Source organism: Benincasa hispida, chromosome 6 (genome assembly GCF_009727055.1).
Source record: "Benincasa hispida cultivar B227 chromosome 6, ASM972705v1, whole genome shotgun sequence".
Classification (NCBI taxonomy): domain Eukaryota; kingdom Viridiplantae; phylum Streptophyta; class Magnoliopsida; order Cucurbitales; family Cucurbitaceae; genus Benincasa; species Benincasa hispida.
The window spans coordinates 6,836,427-6,851,160 of record NC_052354.1 but is presented as its reverse complement, the minus strand read 5'-3'; the positions used below and the strand labels follow the sequence as shown (position 1 = coordinate 6,851,160).

The following is a 14,734-nucleotide window of genomic DNA, read 5'->3' as shown; positions in this document are numbered from 1 at the left end:
GTACCCATAATATAATAGGCTAATAGATCATAAGTTTGAATCTTTATATTCAAATTTTAATTAACTAAAAGGAAAATGTTAAATCTATACCCCTAAACTTTGGTATTTCTATCAACGAAAACTTTAGACAAATAATTATATCAATTGTGAACTTTTATAAGTGTATTATTGCTTCATTCATTACATTCCAATAGGAAAAATGTGACGTAATACTTATATTTGTATGAATTAAACCCATAAACTTTCTTAAATCTAAAGGATTTTCTTTGAGAATTATCTGCGCATCAATTCATCATTCATCATGAAAACTAATTCTAATAAATAGTTTTAATTGATTCGCTTTTGAAATTTAATTGATATAAATTAAAAGTTTGAAACAATATTTAGATTGCTATAGTAACATGAAAAAAAATGAATCAAATCAAATTGGTTGAATTGGGGGAAAAAACCCGACCCAAAAATTGTTGTATGTTCGGAAGAACGTGATCCGCGACTTCTGTTGTCCGGACGAACAAAAGAAATTTCTTTCTTTCTTATTTAGAAACAAAGAAATAGGCATAAAATCCACCCTGTTATTCCACTTTCTTGATTCAATTTCCATCAATTCCCAATCTTCAAGATGAAATTCTGTCAAAAATGAAGCATCTTCCTCTCGAATTCTTGCACAGTTTCCGCCAGATCCTATACGCCTTCCTACACAAAGCTCCATTGCTTCTTCTTCTTCATCAAATCCCTGAATTCTTCTGATTTCTAGGGATTCTTACTCTCATCTTTTTTCTCTACCTGTTTTACTTTCTGGGTTTCTTTTCTTTCTTGCTCGTGAACCCACGTCTGTCGATGTAGCGATCTCCTTGATGTCAGTTGTCAAGGGGCGTCTGAAATTACAACCCTGAACTCTTGGAACCAAATCGTGGGGATTTGTGATTCATCCAAGCTGCACTGAAGGAAAGGGGGGTTTTGAAGTTAATGCAAGCGTAGTGTGATTATGGTGAGTATGGTCAAAGACGGGAAGGCTGGAAGTGCTGCTAAGCTTATAGTTGATGCTCTGCTTCAGCGGTTTCTCCCCCTCGCTCGGCGTCGAATCGAGACCGCTCAAGCTCAGGTTCAGTTTTTGCTTTCGTTTCCTTTACCCTTTCCCAATGTTTCCCCTCTAGAAAATTTCACGTGCAGTTTAGCTTTAGCTAGCCCCCCCGAAAACAAAGAAGATGAAGAATGAGTTATAATAGTCACTCTGTTGGAAATTTAAAGCTTTCTGATGTTGGGTGTTAGTGTAACATCCTCCCTGATGAATCAAGGTTGTATACCGTATATTTTCTGGAACACCAATTGATTGTTTTCTATTTTTCTGGGTGCCAGTAGTCCAGTGCTTAATTATTTCGTGTGTTTGCTCAACCTGGTGAGTGTATTTTATTGTTGTTCTATGCATTCTGATGGCAGCTAGCTAGTATCGAAATCCAATTTTCCTGTCCATTTTTGTTGTTTAGTACTCTTTTGTAAACAATCGCTCACTTCATTAACTTGTCTGTTTCCAATTTGTAGGATGGACAATATCTTCGACCATCGGACCCTGCCTATGAGCAAGTGCTGGATTCCTTGGCTATGGTTGCGAGACACACACCTGTGCCTCTTTTAGAGGCTCTTCTTCGGTGGAGAGAAAGGTGCCTCAAATTTCCTAGTCTTCTTTCTATTTTCACTTATCCTTCTCCTAAGGACAACTTTCTTAATATGATCTGTTCTATAGGTTGTACAACTGTGTCCTTGAGTTCTAAGGACAACTTTCTGCATGTGCTTTCTTTGTTAGTGGTAGCTTACAGGGTTGAATCCAAACACTGACTTGCTTTTCACTGTCAATTGGAATTAGTTTAGGAGAGAATCTTTATCTTTTATTATTTGTTATGCAATAGTTTCTTAGTTTACATCCATTTGACGACGTCTGATTTTTTGAAAATTTTTAAAAAATGAATACAGGCACCTTAACGTAATTGTGTTGCATGTACCTCTGTGTTGATTTTCATTATTTTTTATGATCGGAGATAAAGCCTTAGGAATTAATAGAAGGTACAGTGTTCCTGAAAAATTCAACTAAAATAAGATGATAAACATCCTCTATGTCAATTAAACTGGGATTGCAAAGAAGTTTCTAATGGTGGTGTAGTTAAACAGATGTCTCACCCCTTGTTGAGCTTAGTAATACATTCCTTCCATTTCCTAATATATATTATGGCTATATATATTTTATGACTATGGCGTATAATGGGAGTATGGATGTTCACATGGAGCTAATTTGTTTAGTTTTTGACTTTTGTTCTTTAAAATTCTCCATTCTTTTGCCTTGATGCTTGCACTTTAAGATCTTTTTCTAGGCTAAGAGACTGCAGTCAAAGAAACCTTTTTCTTCCAAAAAAAAAAGAAGGGGAAAAAAGGAAGAAAAAGAACATATTTTTGTGATAGTTTATTTACATTTTTCTCTTTTCCGCCCTCCTCATTGCAGTGAATCTCCCAAGGGTGCAAATGATGCATCTACTTTCCAAAGAAAGGTTTGCTCATTCTGTGAAAACTATTTAATATTGCTGTCGTCATTATTTTGTTTCGAAAGAATTTGTACCGATAGAGAGATGGATAGTGTTCTTGATATGGGGTTACTTTAAAATCCCTTGTCCAGAGATGTTTGCTTTATTAACTTGAAGTTATAATGATATGCATGCTTGGGGCTTAGCTTGCAGTTGAGTGCATATTTTGCTCAGCATGTATTCGCTTTGTGGAGTGCTGCCCTCAGGAAGGACTTACTGGTGCGCACATTGTTGTATCAAATTTGTTTTTGTTTATTTTTTTTCTTCTTTTGTAGCTAATTGATAGCGGTTTATCATTGTAGAGAAGCTTTGGTCTGGGCTTGAAAACTTCGTTTTTGATTGGCTAATTAATGCTGACAGGTAAGGTTGCTTTGGCATGGTTAATGAACAATGCAGTTTTTTGTTTTTGTTTTGGGGTAGGTATAACCGTTCATTAAAATAAATGGACCATATGGAAATTTAGTAATTGCTTGACTGACTTCAAAATTTCCTTTACCTTATTGTTGATTCTTTTTTTTCCCCATATTCAAAGTGATAAGTGCTTTTTTTTTTTTTTTTCTTCTTCTAAAAAAAATTGTTCTATCGTTTTGTTTGAGTCGTGGTTGCTTCATTTTGAGTGTTGCCTTGATACTGAGGATAGGAGTTTGGTTAATTGTAACTTTTCAAATATGAATGAAAAGTTTGTGTTTCATGTTTAAAAAATAAAAAAATAAAAATAAAAAAGGAAAGTCGGAGGATAGCATTGAAATTCAGCTTGCGCCTTGTTATTATTTTTCAAAATTTACCTGTAACTTATAAGTATTGTTATTAGATTTATTGCCTTTGTTTATTTAGGCAGGCCCTATTATCATTATTAGACAATGACTTCGATGCCTAGATATAGGCAAATAGTCTAGGGAGACTTCCTTGTGTTTATTTACCTTTTGATTTCATTATCGAAAGAAAACAACACTTAGGTTTGGTTAAATGTCATTGCAGGGTTGTTAGCCAGGTTGAATATCCATCATTAGTTGATTTGCGGGGGCTTCTTTTGGATCTTGTTGCACAACTTTTAGGTGCTTTATCTCGCATCAGGTAAACAATTTTGTTTTACCATTTGAAAATTGTTCGAATTGGATTTTTTGCATGTAATATTTTAGAAGTAATTATCAGGTTTACATAAGCTTTCGTTTATCATGCATGCATGTCAATTGATGCTTGCTTTATTTTGATATTTTAGCATTAGTACGAACTAGTTCTGCCGTGCACTTCTCTCTCCTTGACAAGCTTATGTTTATAGTTGTTTTACTTTAATTAAAAGGGGTAGAAACATTTGTGCTCTGTTGTTTTATTATTTTGCAGGTTTAGTTCTGTGACTGAACGCTTCTTCATGGAACTCAATACGCGTAGGATAGACACCAGTGTTGCACGAAGTGAAACTCTTAGTATCATCAATGGGATGCGCTACCTTAAGCTCGGGGTATGCATATAACTTTTATTTATGCAAAGTCATGTAAGGATAATCGCATACTTTTATTTATGCAAAGTCATGAAAAGATAATAGCATAATATCAACTTCAATTCTTAGGTTAAGACCGAGGGAGGACTGAATGCATCTGCCTGCTTTGTGGCTAAAGCCAATCCTCTCAATCGTGCTCCACATAAGCGCAAAAGTGAGCTTCACCATGCACTGTGCAACATGCTTTCAAACATCCTTGCTCCACTGGCAGATGGAGGTAAAGGCCAATGGCCACCTTCTGGCGTCGAACGTGCACTTACCTTATGGTATGAAGCTGTTGGACGAATTCGAGCACAGCTGATGCATTGGATGGATAAGCAGAGCAAACACATCACTGTAAGTGGGATCCGTTTTGCCCCCTCCTGTAAGAAATTCATATTTTATTTTATACATTGAAGCTATAAATTTGCGATTGAGTTTTAGTTTTATCTGTTTTGGCTCTTTGGTATGAAAATTTTGTTTCTTCTGAAGAACTATCCAGCCTTAACTACCATCATAAACCATACACAGGATATACTGTTTGGAGTTAAATATATGCTAAGGTAATTATATTTCTAACAGTTAGATACAGTTAAAAATTGGCTGATAAAAAGATATTTTTTCCCAAATTGATGTGATTGTTTTCTCTCGGAATATCTGTGCAATATTTGGGTTGGCTAGGTAACTACGACGTCATAATTTTGGATTTTTCATGTGAACATTCTTCTTCATATCCAACATCATGTCTGTTTTTCCTCTTGTGCTTTATGCCAGTGTTCTTTGTGTTGTAGGTTGGTTATCCATTGGTCACTCTTCTTCTTTGTCTTGGTGACCCTCAAATATTTCATAACAACTTAAGTCCCCACATGGAGCAACTTTACAAGCTTCTTAGAGTAAGTTCCATTTAATTTTGAATTAAGGAGGTGAATGATGACTACATCTAATTCTAATAAGATCCTCAACTCTTCTTCAGTGTTCGGTGTGGGAAGTTTCTTCAAAAAGAGACTGAATATGCCATCTTGTTTCCATCGCCCAAATTTATGAAACTTTATTTTGATTGTGCAGGACAAGAATCATCGATTTATGGCCTTGGACTGTCTTCATCGGGTTCTAAGATTTTACTTGAGTGTTCATGCAGCTAATCAGGCCCCAAATCGTATATGGGACTACTTAGACAGTGTCACATCTCAACTGCTTACAGTTCTAAAGAAAGGATTGCTTACACAAGATGTTCAACATGATAAACTAGTTGAATTTTGTGTGACTATTGCGGAACATAATCTTGATTTTGCCATGAACCACTTATTGTTGGAATTATTGAAACAAGATAGTTCTGGTGAGGCAAAAGTTATTGGTCTTCGTGCTCTCCTTGCCATTGTTACATCTCCTTCCGGCCAGCACGTTGGCTTAGAGATATTTAGAGGTAACCAACTTGTTAGGAGCCCCTGAATTTGTCCAAATCTATATTTTCTTGATCTAATCAACTTTGTTGCATTAGCAGGTCATGATATTGGCCACTATATTCCCAAGGTGAAGGCAGCAATTGAATCAATTTTAAGGTCTTGTCATAGAATCTACAGTCAGGCTCTTCTGACATCTTCAAGGACCAATATTGGTAATTTGTTTTCTAGTGTTTTACATGCTGCAGTTTGAAGGAAGATAGTAGAATGAGAAAAAGGATGAACCGTGGAATCTAGCATGATTATTGTGATTGTTGTAATTATTATTATTACCATTATCAAAACTTCAGTATAGTTATGCTTCAGGTTTTTGAGGTGCATATATAGGAGAGCCTGCTTTACTTGATAATAAGATGAGCTGTTGAAGGTGTACTTGGTGCCTACATGTTTGGCATGATGAGCACCATAATGCTAAATTATGTTGTCTGAACTGCCATATAAGATTGAAAAGCAAAATGTTCAACATTAAATTGTTTTGAATCAGCATCCCAGGAAGTAATCATAGTTTTAATAAATCTATAAGTGTGGATTTCTCTGTTCTTAATCTTAAAAAATTATGTGATTTTAGCTGAAGTAAGTAAGCAAACAACCATACGCAACAAAACTTTTCTCCCTTGGGAAGTCGACAATCTCCAATTACTAGATCCTGTGAATTTGTATTTGTTTTAGTTTTTGCCTGCTACTGACAATAATGGTTTAGGTCTCTTTTGTTGGTGTTGTTTTGCCTGTTTTATGTCATGCTAATTTGATTTTTAGGTCGTTTAATCTTTGACATTTCCTTTCTTTCCGTAGTTCAATGTTTGTCTATTCAAGTTTATTATTATACTGTGCCGTAAACTTATCACTTGATCTTCTCTTTCCTATATTAAAAGATCTAGCTTTTTAATTTTTTATGGGGAAATGGAAAATGAATTGTCTGTTTCCAGATTCTGTAACAAAGGAGAAGTCCCAAGGATATCTATTCAGGTCAGTCCTGAAGTGTATACCGTATTTGATCGAAGAAGTTGGAAGAAGTGATAAAATAACTGAGATAATACCTCAGCATGGAATTAGTATCGATCCTGGTGTTCGTGAAGAAGCAGTTCAGGTACTGAACCGGATAGTAAGATATCTTCCTCATCGTCGCTTTGCAGTAATGCGAGGGATGGCTAACTTCATCCTACGGCTTCCGGATGAATTTCCACTTCTTATACAAACATCACTGGGGCGCTTATTGGAACTTATGCGATTTTGGAGAGCTTGTTTGATTGAGGATCGTTTGGAAAATGATGTGCATGATGAAAAGCGTACAGTTCAAAGAACTGATGGGTTCAAGAAGCCATCATTTCATCAGTCGGGAGAAGTAGTTGAATTTCGTGCTTTTGAGATAGATGCAGTTGGTCTGATCTTCCTTAGTTCTGTGGATAGTCAAATTAGGCATACAGCATTGGAGTTATTACGCTGTGTGCGTGCCTTGCGGAATGACATTCGAGACCTTGCAATACTTGACCAACCAGATTATACTCTTAAATATGATGCTGAACCAATATTTATCATAGATGTCCTAGAGGAGCATGGGGTAATTTTCTTTTAACTTTTTTGCACTTCTCTGCTGTTCCTTTTCACTTGACTTATCGAACTGCTGGGATTTGAAGATATGTCAAACTTGATTTATGAACTACAGGATGACATTGTTCAAAACTGTTACTGGGATTCGGGGCGTCCGTTTGATTTGAAGCGAGAATCTGATACAATACCTCCAGATGTTACTCTTCAGTCCATAATATTTGAAAGCCCTGATAAGAACAGGTGGGCACGCTGTCTCAGCGAGTTGGTTAAGTACGCTTCTGAGCTGTGCCCAAGTTCTGTTCAGGAAGCAAGGTAAATAACGCTTTTCCCAAAATTGTGCTTTCTTGACAATTATATTTTTAAAGAATCACAATGCTGGATCGCCATTGGGCCTAATTCTGTATGAGTTATTGCCCAACACGGAACCCTCTTTTGTCTATCTGAGATTTAATGGCCAATGTTGGAAGTTTCTACTCTAGGATGTGTTTTGTAAAAAAAAAATTTGGTTGGCAGGGTTGAGGTTTTGCAACGTCTCGCTCATGTCACACCAGTTGATTTAGGTGGAAAGGCTCATCCATCCCAAGATTCAGACAACAAATTGGATCAGTGGTTAATGTATGCCATGTTCTTATGTTCATGCCCGCCAGCTCCCAGAGAAAGTCCTGCCTTGGGAAAAGCCAAAGATCTTTATCACCTTATTTTCCCTTCAATAAAGTCTGGATCAGAAGCCCACGTGGTGAGCACATTTTTGAGACAAATTTTCTGCCTCAAAATTTACATCTTTCTGTCCCTTTGTTGGGCCTCTCTTATGGGATGTAAATTTTTAAAATTGAATTTGCAAGTCGTCTGCTTTTAAATTACCTAACTACATTAAGTTTATCGACCGATACTGAAGTTTGTCAGTTCTAATTCAGCATGCAGCCACCATGGCTCTTGGCCACTCGCATTTCGAAGCATGTGAATTAATGTTCAGCGAGCTAGCATCTTTTATTGATGAGGTTTCCCTGGAGACAGAGGGAAAGCCAAAATGGAAGGTATTATCCAAGATTTAATCGAAATGCATTATCTTTTTTTAAATGATATTTGTGAAGAAGTGTCGAAATGTGTACAAAAGAACCTATCAAGTGATAATTACATGAAGCTAGTCCAATACTCTAGGAGAGTTGATATACTATACTTACAAAAAGGTTGCTTTAATTTGCACCAAGATAGTGCTAAAAAAGAATTAGATTCTTCTTAATGAGAAGAAGTAATACTCACCAGAGCCAAAATTTATACTCACAAGTATAATCAAAGCAATGAACTCAGAACATTGACCCAGTAAAATTGTAGTACTTTTCTTTAATGTTTCATTATGGAAATTTTCATATGTCACAACAAAAACAAGGAAGTAATTGAGAACAAGAATGAAGAATTAAAATGAGCAACCCACCTGTCACAGTTTAGAATATCAGGCAATCGGTTTAAAATTGTTCTTTTTCTAACTACTAGGAGTTCTCTTACAAATAATTTTGAGATATCAGTATTTCTCGTATTTCTCATATCAGTATTCCTTGTATTTCTCATGTTGGTTTATGAATTATGGGCATAATTGTAGTTTGGTCACTGTCTCTTGTAATGTTTGAAGTTTTTTGCTTCTTTTGTTGTTTGTTGTTATTTTTACTTCATCTGAGAGTTTGTATCCTTATTTTTCTATCTTTTCGTATATCAATGAAAAGTTTGTTTCTTGTTCGAACTTATAAAGCTCTAAATAATTGTATCCGGTACTTCTTGTTCTCAATTTTTTTCCTGGCCACGGTTAGTTGTCCTGTTGTTGTGATTTGTGATCCTATTTGTAATTTTATTTTCCCTCGAATGAAACTACTTGTGTTTATAAAGCTGAATTAGTTAAATGTCATACATGCATGGTTTTGCACTCATCTACTTGAAGTTCCTTTGAGGAGGGGCAAATAAGTTTGTTGCATTTATTATTTTGGTGAAAATCAGGCCAATGTTGGGAAGATGTACATTTATTTTTCCCCAGAGTACTAGGTGTTTTCTGTTAAAGTTTCTTCTTATAATGACTTACTGACTTCTGTACTTACAGAGCCAAAAGCTACGGCGTGAGGAGCTTCGTACTCACATTGCAAATATATATCGTACTGTTGCAGAGAAAATCTGGCCTGGCATGCTGGCTCGTAAATCAGTTTTTCGTCGGCATTATCTAAAGTTCATTGATGATACAACCAAACAAATCTTGACAGCACCTCTGGAGAGCTTTCAGGAAATGCAACCTCTTCGTTATTCACTTGCTTCTGTTCTGAGATCTCTAGCCCCAGAATTTGTTGAGTCAAGGTCAGAGAAGTTTGACCTTAGAACTAGAAAGCGGTTATTTGATCTTCTACTCTCCTGGTCTGACGATACAGGCGGAACATGGAGCCAGGATGGAGTCAGCGATTATAGACGTGAGGTAGAACGTTACAAATCTTCTCAACATGCTCGATCGAAAGATTCAGTTGACAAAATATCATTTGATAAAGAACTTAGTGAACAAATTGAAGCAATCCAGTGGGCATCCATGACTGCCATGGCTTCACTCTTGTATGGGCCCTGCTTTGATGATAATGCTAGGAAAATGAGTGGCAGGGTCATTTCTTGGATAAACAGTCTTTTTATCGAACCTGCACCCAGGGCTCCTTTTGGTTACTCACCAGCTGATCCTAGAACTCCATCATACTCCAAGTCTGTAGAAGGCGGTCGTGGCACTGCTGGTCGTGATAGGCAAAGAGGGGGTCACAACCGCGTCTCTTTAGCAAAGTTGGCTTTGAAGAATCTCCTGCTTACAAATTTGGACCTGTTTCCTGCTTGCATTGATCAGGTAAGTTTATTCTTTTTTACCTTCTATGATGCCTTTTGTCCTGTTAAAATTCAACCGGGTTCTCTTTTGAAGGTTATAAATTGAAAAAGAGTTTTTGATAGGATATGTCTATATTCATACATTTTCTGGAGATTTTCGTGGTCTCAAAAGGCAAATTTGCATGCACAAATGCAAAGGCTAAAAATCTAATAATGTTTGAAATGTAAGGGTTTTGATCATTGAGTTATAATGGTGAAACAAGAATCATATGGTCAAGCCTAAGGATAATGATTAGTGCTTGATGAATTAGAATATTTTTAGGAAAAATAACACTTTTGGTCTGTGAGGTTTGGTTCAGGTTCTCTCAAACTCAACATTTTTACTCATGAGGTTTGCATTTGGTAGCATTCATGGCTAATTGGCTACTTTTCTGTTTCAGTGCTACTACTCCGATGCTGCCATAGCTGATGGTTACTTCAGTGTGCTGGCAGAAGTATATATGCGGCAAGAGATACCAAAATGTGAAATCCAAAGGCTTTTAAGCTTAATTCTGTACAAGGTGGTGGACCCTAGTAGACAAATCCGTGACGATGCTCTTCAAATGCTTGAAACTCTTTCTGTTCGTGAATGGGCTGAAGATGGCACGGAGGGGTCGGGGAGCTATCGAGCAGCTGTTGTTGGTAATCTTCCTGATTCTTACCAACAATTTCAGTATAAGCTCTCTTGTAAACTTGCAAAAGATCACCCGGAATTGAGTCAACTCCTTTGTGAGGAGATAATGCAAAGGCAACTTGATGCAGTTGATATCATAGCTCAACATCAGGTTCTCACATGCATGGCTCCGTGGATTGAGAATCTTAATTTCTGGAAACTCAAAGACTCGGGTTGGAGTGATAGACTTCTGAAAAGCCTTTACTATGTTACGTGGCGGCATGGGGATCAGTTCCCAGATGAAATTGAAAAGCTCTGGAGCACGATTGCTAGCAAACCAAGGAACATTAGTCCTGTTCTGGATTTCTTAATCACAAAGGGAATTGAAGACTGTGATTCTAATGCATCTGCAGAAATAAGTGGTGCTTTTGCCACATATTTTTCAGTTGCAAAGCGGGTGAGTTTGTATTTAGCACGGATATGTCCTCAGCGTACTATTGATCACCTAGTCTACCAATTGGCCCAGCGCATGTTAGAGGACAGCATTGAGCTTGTTGGTTTAGGCTCCAAGGGAGATTTGGGTGGAAACTTTGTGTTGGAATTCTCTCAGGGGCCTCCAGTGGCCCAAGTTACTTCTGTTGTGGACAGCCAACCGCACATGTCACCACTACTTGTACGTGGATCCCTTGATGGTCCGCTCAGGAATGCTAGTGGGAGCTTAAGCTGGAGAACAGCTGGCGTAACTGGTCGAAGTGTCTCTGGCCCCCTAAGCCCAATGCCTCCTGAGTTGAACATTGTTCCAGTAAATGCAGCAGGTCGATCAGGCCAGCTACTTCCAGCTTTAGTAAATATGTCTGGTCCTTTGATGGGTGTTAGAAGTTCAACTGGAACCATACGCAGTCGACATGTCTCCAGGGATAGTGGTGACTATCTCATTGATACGCCAAATTCTGGTGAAGATGGGCTTCATTCTGGGGTTGCTGCACATGGGGTTAGTGCTAAAGAACTACAGTCCGCGCTACAGGGTCATCAGCAGCATTCTCTTACACATGCTGACATAGCATTGATCCTTCTCGCTGAAATTGCATATGAGAATGATGAAGATTTCCGTGAGCACTTGCCTCTGCTTTTTCATGTCACATTTGTTTCAATGGATAGTTCAGAAGACATTGTTCTAGAACACTGCCAGCAATTGCTGGTTAATCTACTATATTCACTTGCTGGCCGACACTTGGAACTTTATGAAGTTGAAAACAATGATGGAGAGAACAAGCAACAGGTTGTGAGCCTGATCAAGTATGTTCAATCAAAGCGTGGAAGCATGATGTGGGAGAATGAAGACCCATCTGTTGTGAGAACCGAACTTCCTAGTGCAGCACTTCTTTCTGCACTGGTTCAGAGCATGGTGGATGCTATCTTCTTTCAAGGTGACTTACGTGAGACTTGGGGATCAGAGGCACTAAAATGGGCCATGGAATGTACATCACGGCACCTTGCTTGTCGCTCACACCAGATATACCGTGCACTGCGGCCGAGTGTTACAAGTGATACTTGTGTATCTCTCCTTCGTTGTCTACATAGATGTCTGGGAAATCCAGTACCCCCTGTGTTAGGTTTCGTTATGGAAATCTTGCTGACCTTGCAGGTAATGGTTGAGAACATGGAGCCTGAAAAGGTTATACTCTATCCTCAACTCTTCTGGGGGTGTGTGGCTATGATGCACACAGATTTTGTCCACGTTTACTGCCAGGTTCTTGAGCTCTTCTCCCGTGTGATTGATCGTTTATCATTCCGGGACAGAACAACTGAAAATGTACTCCTTTCAAGCATGCCTCGGGATGAACTTGATACTAATAACGACATTGGAGACTTCCAACGGATTGAATCTAGAATGGGCTATGAGCTGCCTCCATCTACTGGGAATCTTCCAACATTTGAAGGGGTTCAGCCGCTTGTACTTAAAGGGCTGATGTCCACTGTTAGTCATGGTGTCTCAATAGAGGTTCTTTCACGAATTACGGTGCACTCGTGTGATTCCATTTTTGGGGATGCAGAAACAAGACTTTTGATGCACATCACAGGCTTACTCCCATGGCTTTGCTTGCAACTCAGTAAGGATCCACTGACAGGACCAGCTTCACCACTCCTGCAACAACATCAAAAAGCATGCTCAGTTGCATCTAATATTTCTATCTGGTGTCGTGCAAAATCATTGGACGAATTAGCTACTGTTTTCATGGCATACTCTCGAGGTGAGATCAAAAGTATTGAGATCCTTCTTGCTTGCGTCTCCCCTCTACTTTGCAATGAGTGGTTTCCAAAGCACTCTGCACTGGCTTTTGGCCACTTGCTGCGCCTGCTGGAGAAAGGACCGGTCGAGTACCAGCGTGTAATACTGCTGATGCTAAAGGCATTGCTTCAACATACTCCTGTGGATGCTTCCCAAAGTCCGCATATGTACGCAATCGTCTCGCAGTTAGTCGAGAGTACATTATGCTGGGAGGCATTGAGTGTATTAGAAGCACTTTTACAGAGTTGTAGTTCAATGACAGGTCCACACCCACACGAACCTGGGTCCTTCGAAAACGGACATGGTGGAGTTGAGGACAAGGTACTGGCTCCTCAGACATCGTTCAAGGCTCGCAGTGGACCCTTACAATATGGCATTGTATCAACATCCGCACCAGGTTCCATTCTTGTGCCGGGGGTTTCAAATGAACCAGGACCTTCTCCAAGAGAGGTGGCTCTGCAAAACACACGACTTATTCTCGGGCGGGTTCTCGATAGCTGCATACTGGGAAAGAGGAGAGACTATAGAAGGTTGGTTCCTTTCGTCACAAGTATTGGGAATCCTTAACTCCACGTCTCTGTAAGTAACTTCTTTTATGTAGAGGCAATGTATATATATACACGTCAAGAGGTAGTTTTGTAGCTAGTGTTGAATTATATTATGTAGTTCTAGCAAGCTGAGATCCTTTCCATTTATAGATTCCTATTTAAGCTTTGTAAATGTACGTATATTTTCTTGCTTACAATGTTAATTTGTTTCCTATTTCCTTTCCCCTAAGAGTTCTTACCTCGAAGATAAATTCAAGCTCTTTGATCGTGGAACCTATAATATGACTAGAACTTTGATAAGAAACAGAGACTTGTATTAAAATGGAGAAAGAGAGAACAGCCTAAGGGCGAAGGGTTGAGAAGACCTCCACAAAATTAAACAAGACAGCCCTCCAATTATGATATGACTAGAACTCTATAACATAATGTAGATAATGTGCACAAGTCGAGTGAGGAGAGGGGTATATACAATATTCTTGAACACCACACGACTTATAAAGAGCATCCTCCAGCTATGTGCAAGAAACTTTAAGAGTTCACTTTAAGAGTGAAAAGAATGAAGACTCTGTTTGGTAATCATTTTATTTTTTATTTTTGTTTTTTTTTTTTTAAATTAAGTCTATAGACACTACTATATTTAAATTTCTTTTTTCGTTATCTACTTTGCATTAATGTTTTAAAAAATCAAGCCAAATTTTAAGAACTAAAACAAGTAGCTTTCGAAAATTGGTTGTTTTTGGAATTTGACTAAGGATTTAATTATTGTATTTAAGAAAGATGTAAATCATTATAGAAAATGTAGATGATGTAGACTTAATTTTTAAAACGAAAATAAAAAATCAAATAGTTACCAAATGGAATCTAAACTATGAATTTTTTAGTCCACTTGTTTTTCTATTTGAGGTATGACAAAGTTAAACTATATAATTTTGCAACAAAATTCAAGAGTTGAAAATGCTTAATAAAAAATTTAAAAGTAGTATTTAGTTTTATAAAGAAAAAATATACTTCAATGCAAATATATGATACAACATAGGGATATTTTCAAATATAATAAAATGAACCAAAGTATTTATAAATATAACAAAATATCATTGTTTATTAGTAATAGATATCGATAGATATTGATAGACTATTATCATTACTATTAGTGATAGACTAACATTTTATTGGAAAATTTCACAAAATGACCCAAAGACCAAAAACTTTTTTACCAATAACCTCTTCCTAAAAACTTTTCTATCACCGACTTTTTGCTCATGCAAAATTTCAAAATTATCCTTAGTTTTAAAGATCTTTCAGACCAAAACTTTCCATTTCTTCCTTTAATCATTCAATGTGTATTCAATACAAC

At 37.6% G+C, this 14,734-nt stretch overlaps 1 protein-coding gene across 2 annotated transcripts; it reads left to right on the top strand.

Annotated features, from left to right (window-relative positions):
• Positions 1-454: 454 nt before the first annotated feature.
• On the top strand, positions 455-13,611 carry LOC120079766 (cell polarity protein mor2). Of its 2 annotated transcripts, XM_039034139.1 has the most exons (17): positions 455-1,102; positions 1,540-1,658; positions 2,492-2,537; positions 2,717-2,789; positions 2,873-2,930; positions 3,549-3,644; positions 3,912-4,029; positions 4,138-4,404; positions 4,839-4,940; positions 5,113-5,470; positions 5,549-5,662; positions 6,434-7,065; positions 7,171-7,367; positions 7,569-7,791; positions 7,970-8,089; positions 9,142-9,912; positions 10,331-13,611. In XM_039034139.1, exons 1-17 carry the CDS (start codon positions 986-988, stop codon positions 13,397-13,399), a joined length of 6,480 nt encoding a protein of 2,159 aa, XP_038890067.1. In that variant the 5' UTR covers positions 455-985; the 3' UTR covers positions 13,400-13,611. The 2 variants fall into 2 exon arrangements, with proteins under 2 accessions (XP_038890067.1, XP_038890068.1); XM_039034140.1 differs by lacking the exon at positions 455-1,102 and having other exon boundaries at positions 1,563-1,658; positions 2,724-2,789.
• The last annotated feature ends 1,123 nt before the right edge of the window (positions 13,612-14,734 follow it).

What these genes read in the sequence shown, in the direction of transcription:
- LOC120079766 (XM_039034139.1), top strand. Translation starts at nt 986, where the DNA reads ATGGTGAGTATGGTCAAAGACGGGAAGGCTGGAAGTGCTGCTAAGCTT. An exon ending in AACTTTACAAGCTTCTTAGA is followed by an intron (nt 4,941 to 5,112) that starts GTAAGTTCCATT and finishes TTGATTGTGCAG; the next exon opens with GACAAGAATCATCGATTTAT. An exon ending in TTCCTGCTTGCATTGATCAG is followed by an intron (nt 9,913 to 10,330) that starts GTAAGTTTATTC and finishes TTTCTGTTTCAG; the next exon opens with TGCTACTACTCCGATGCTGC.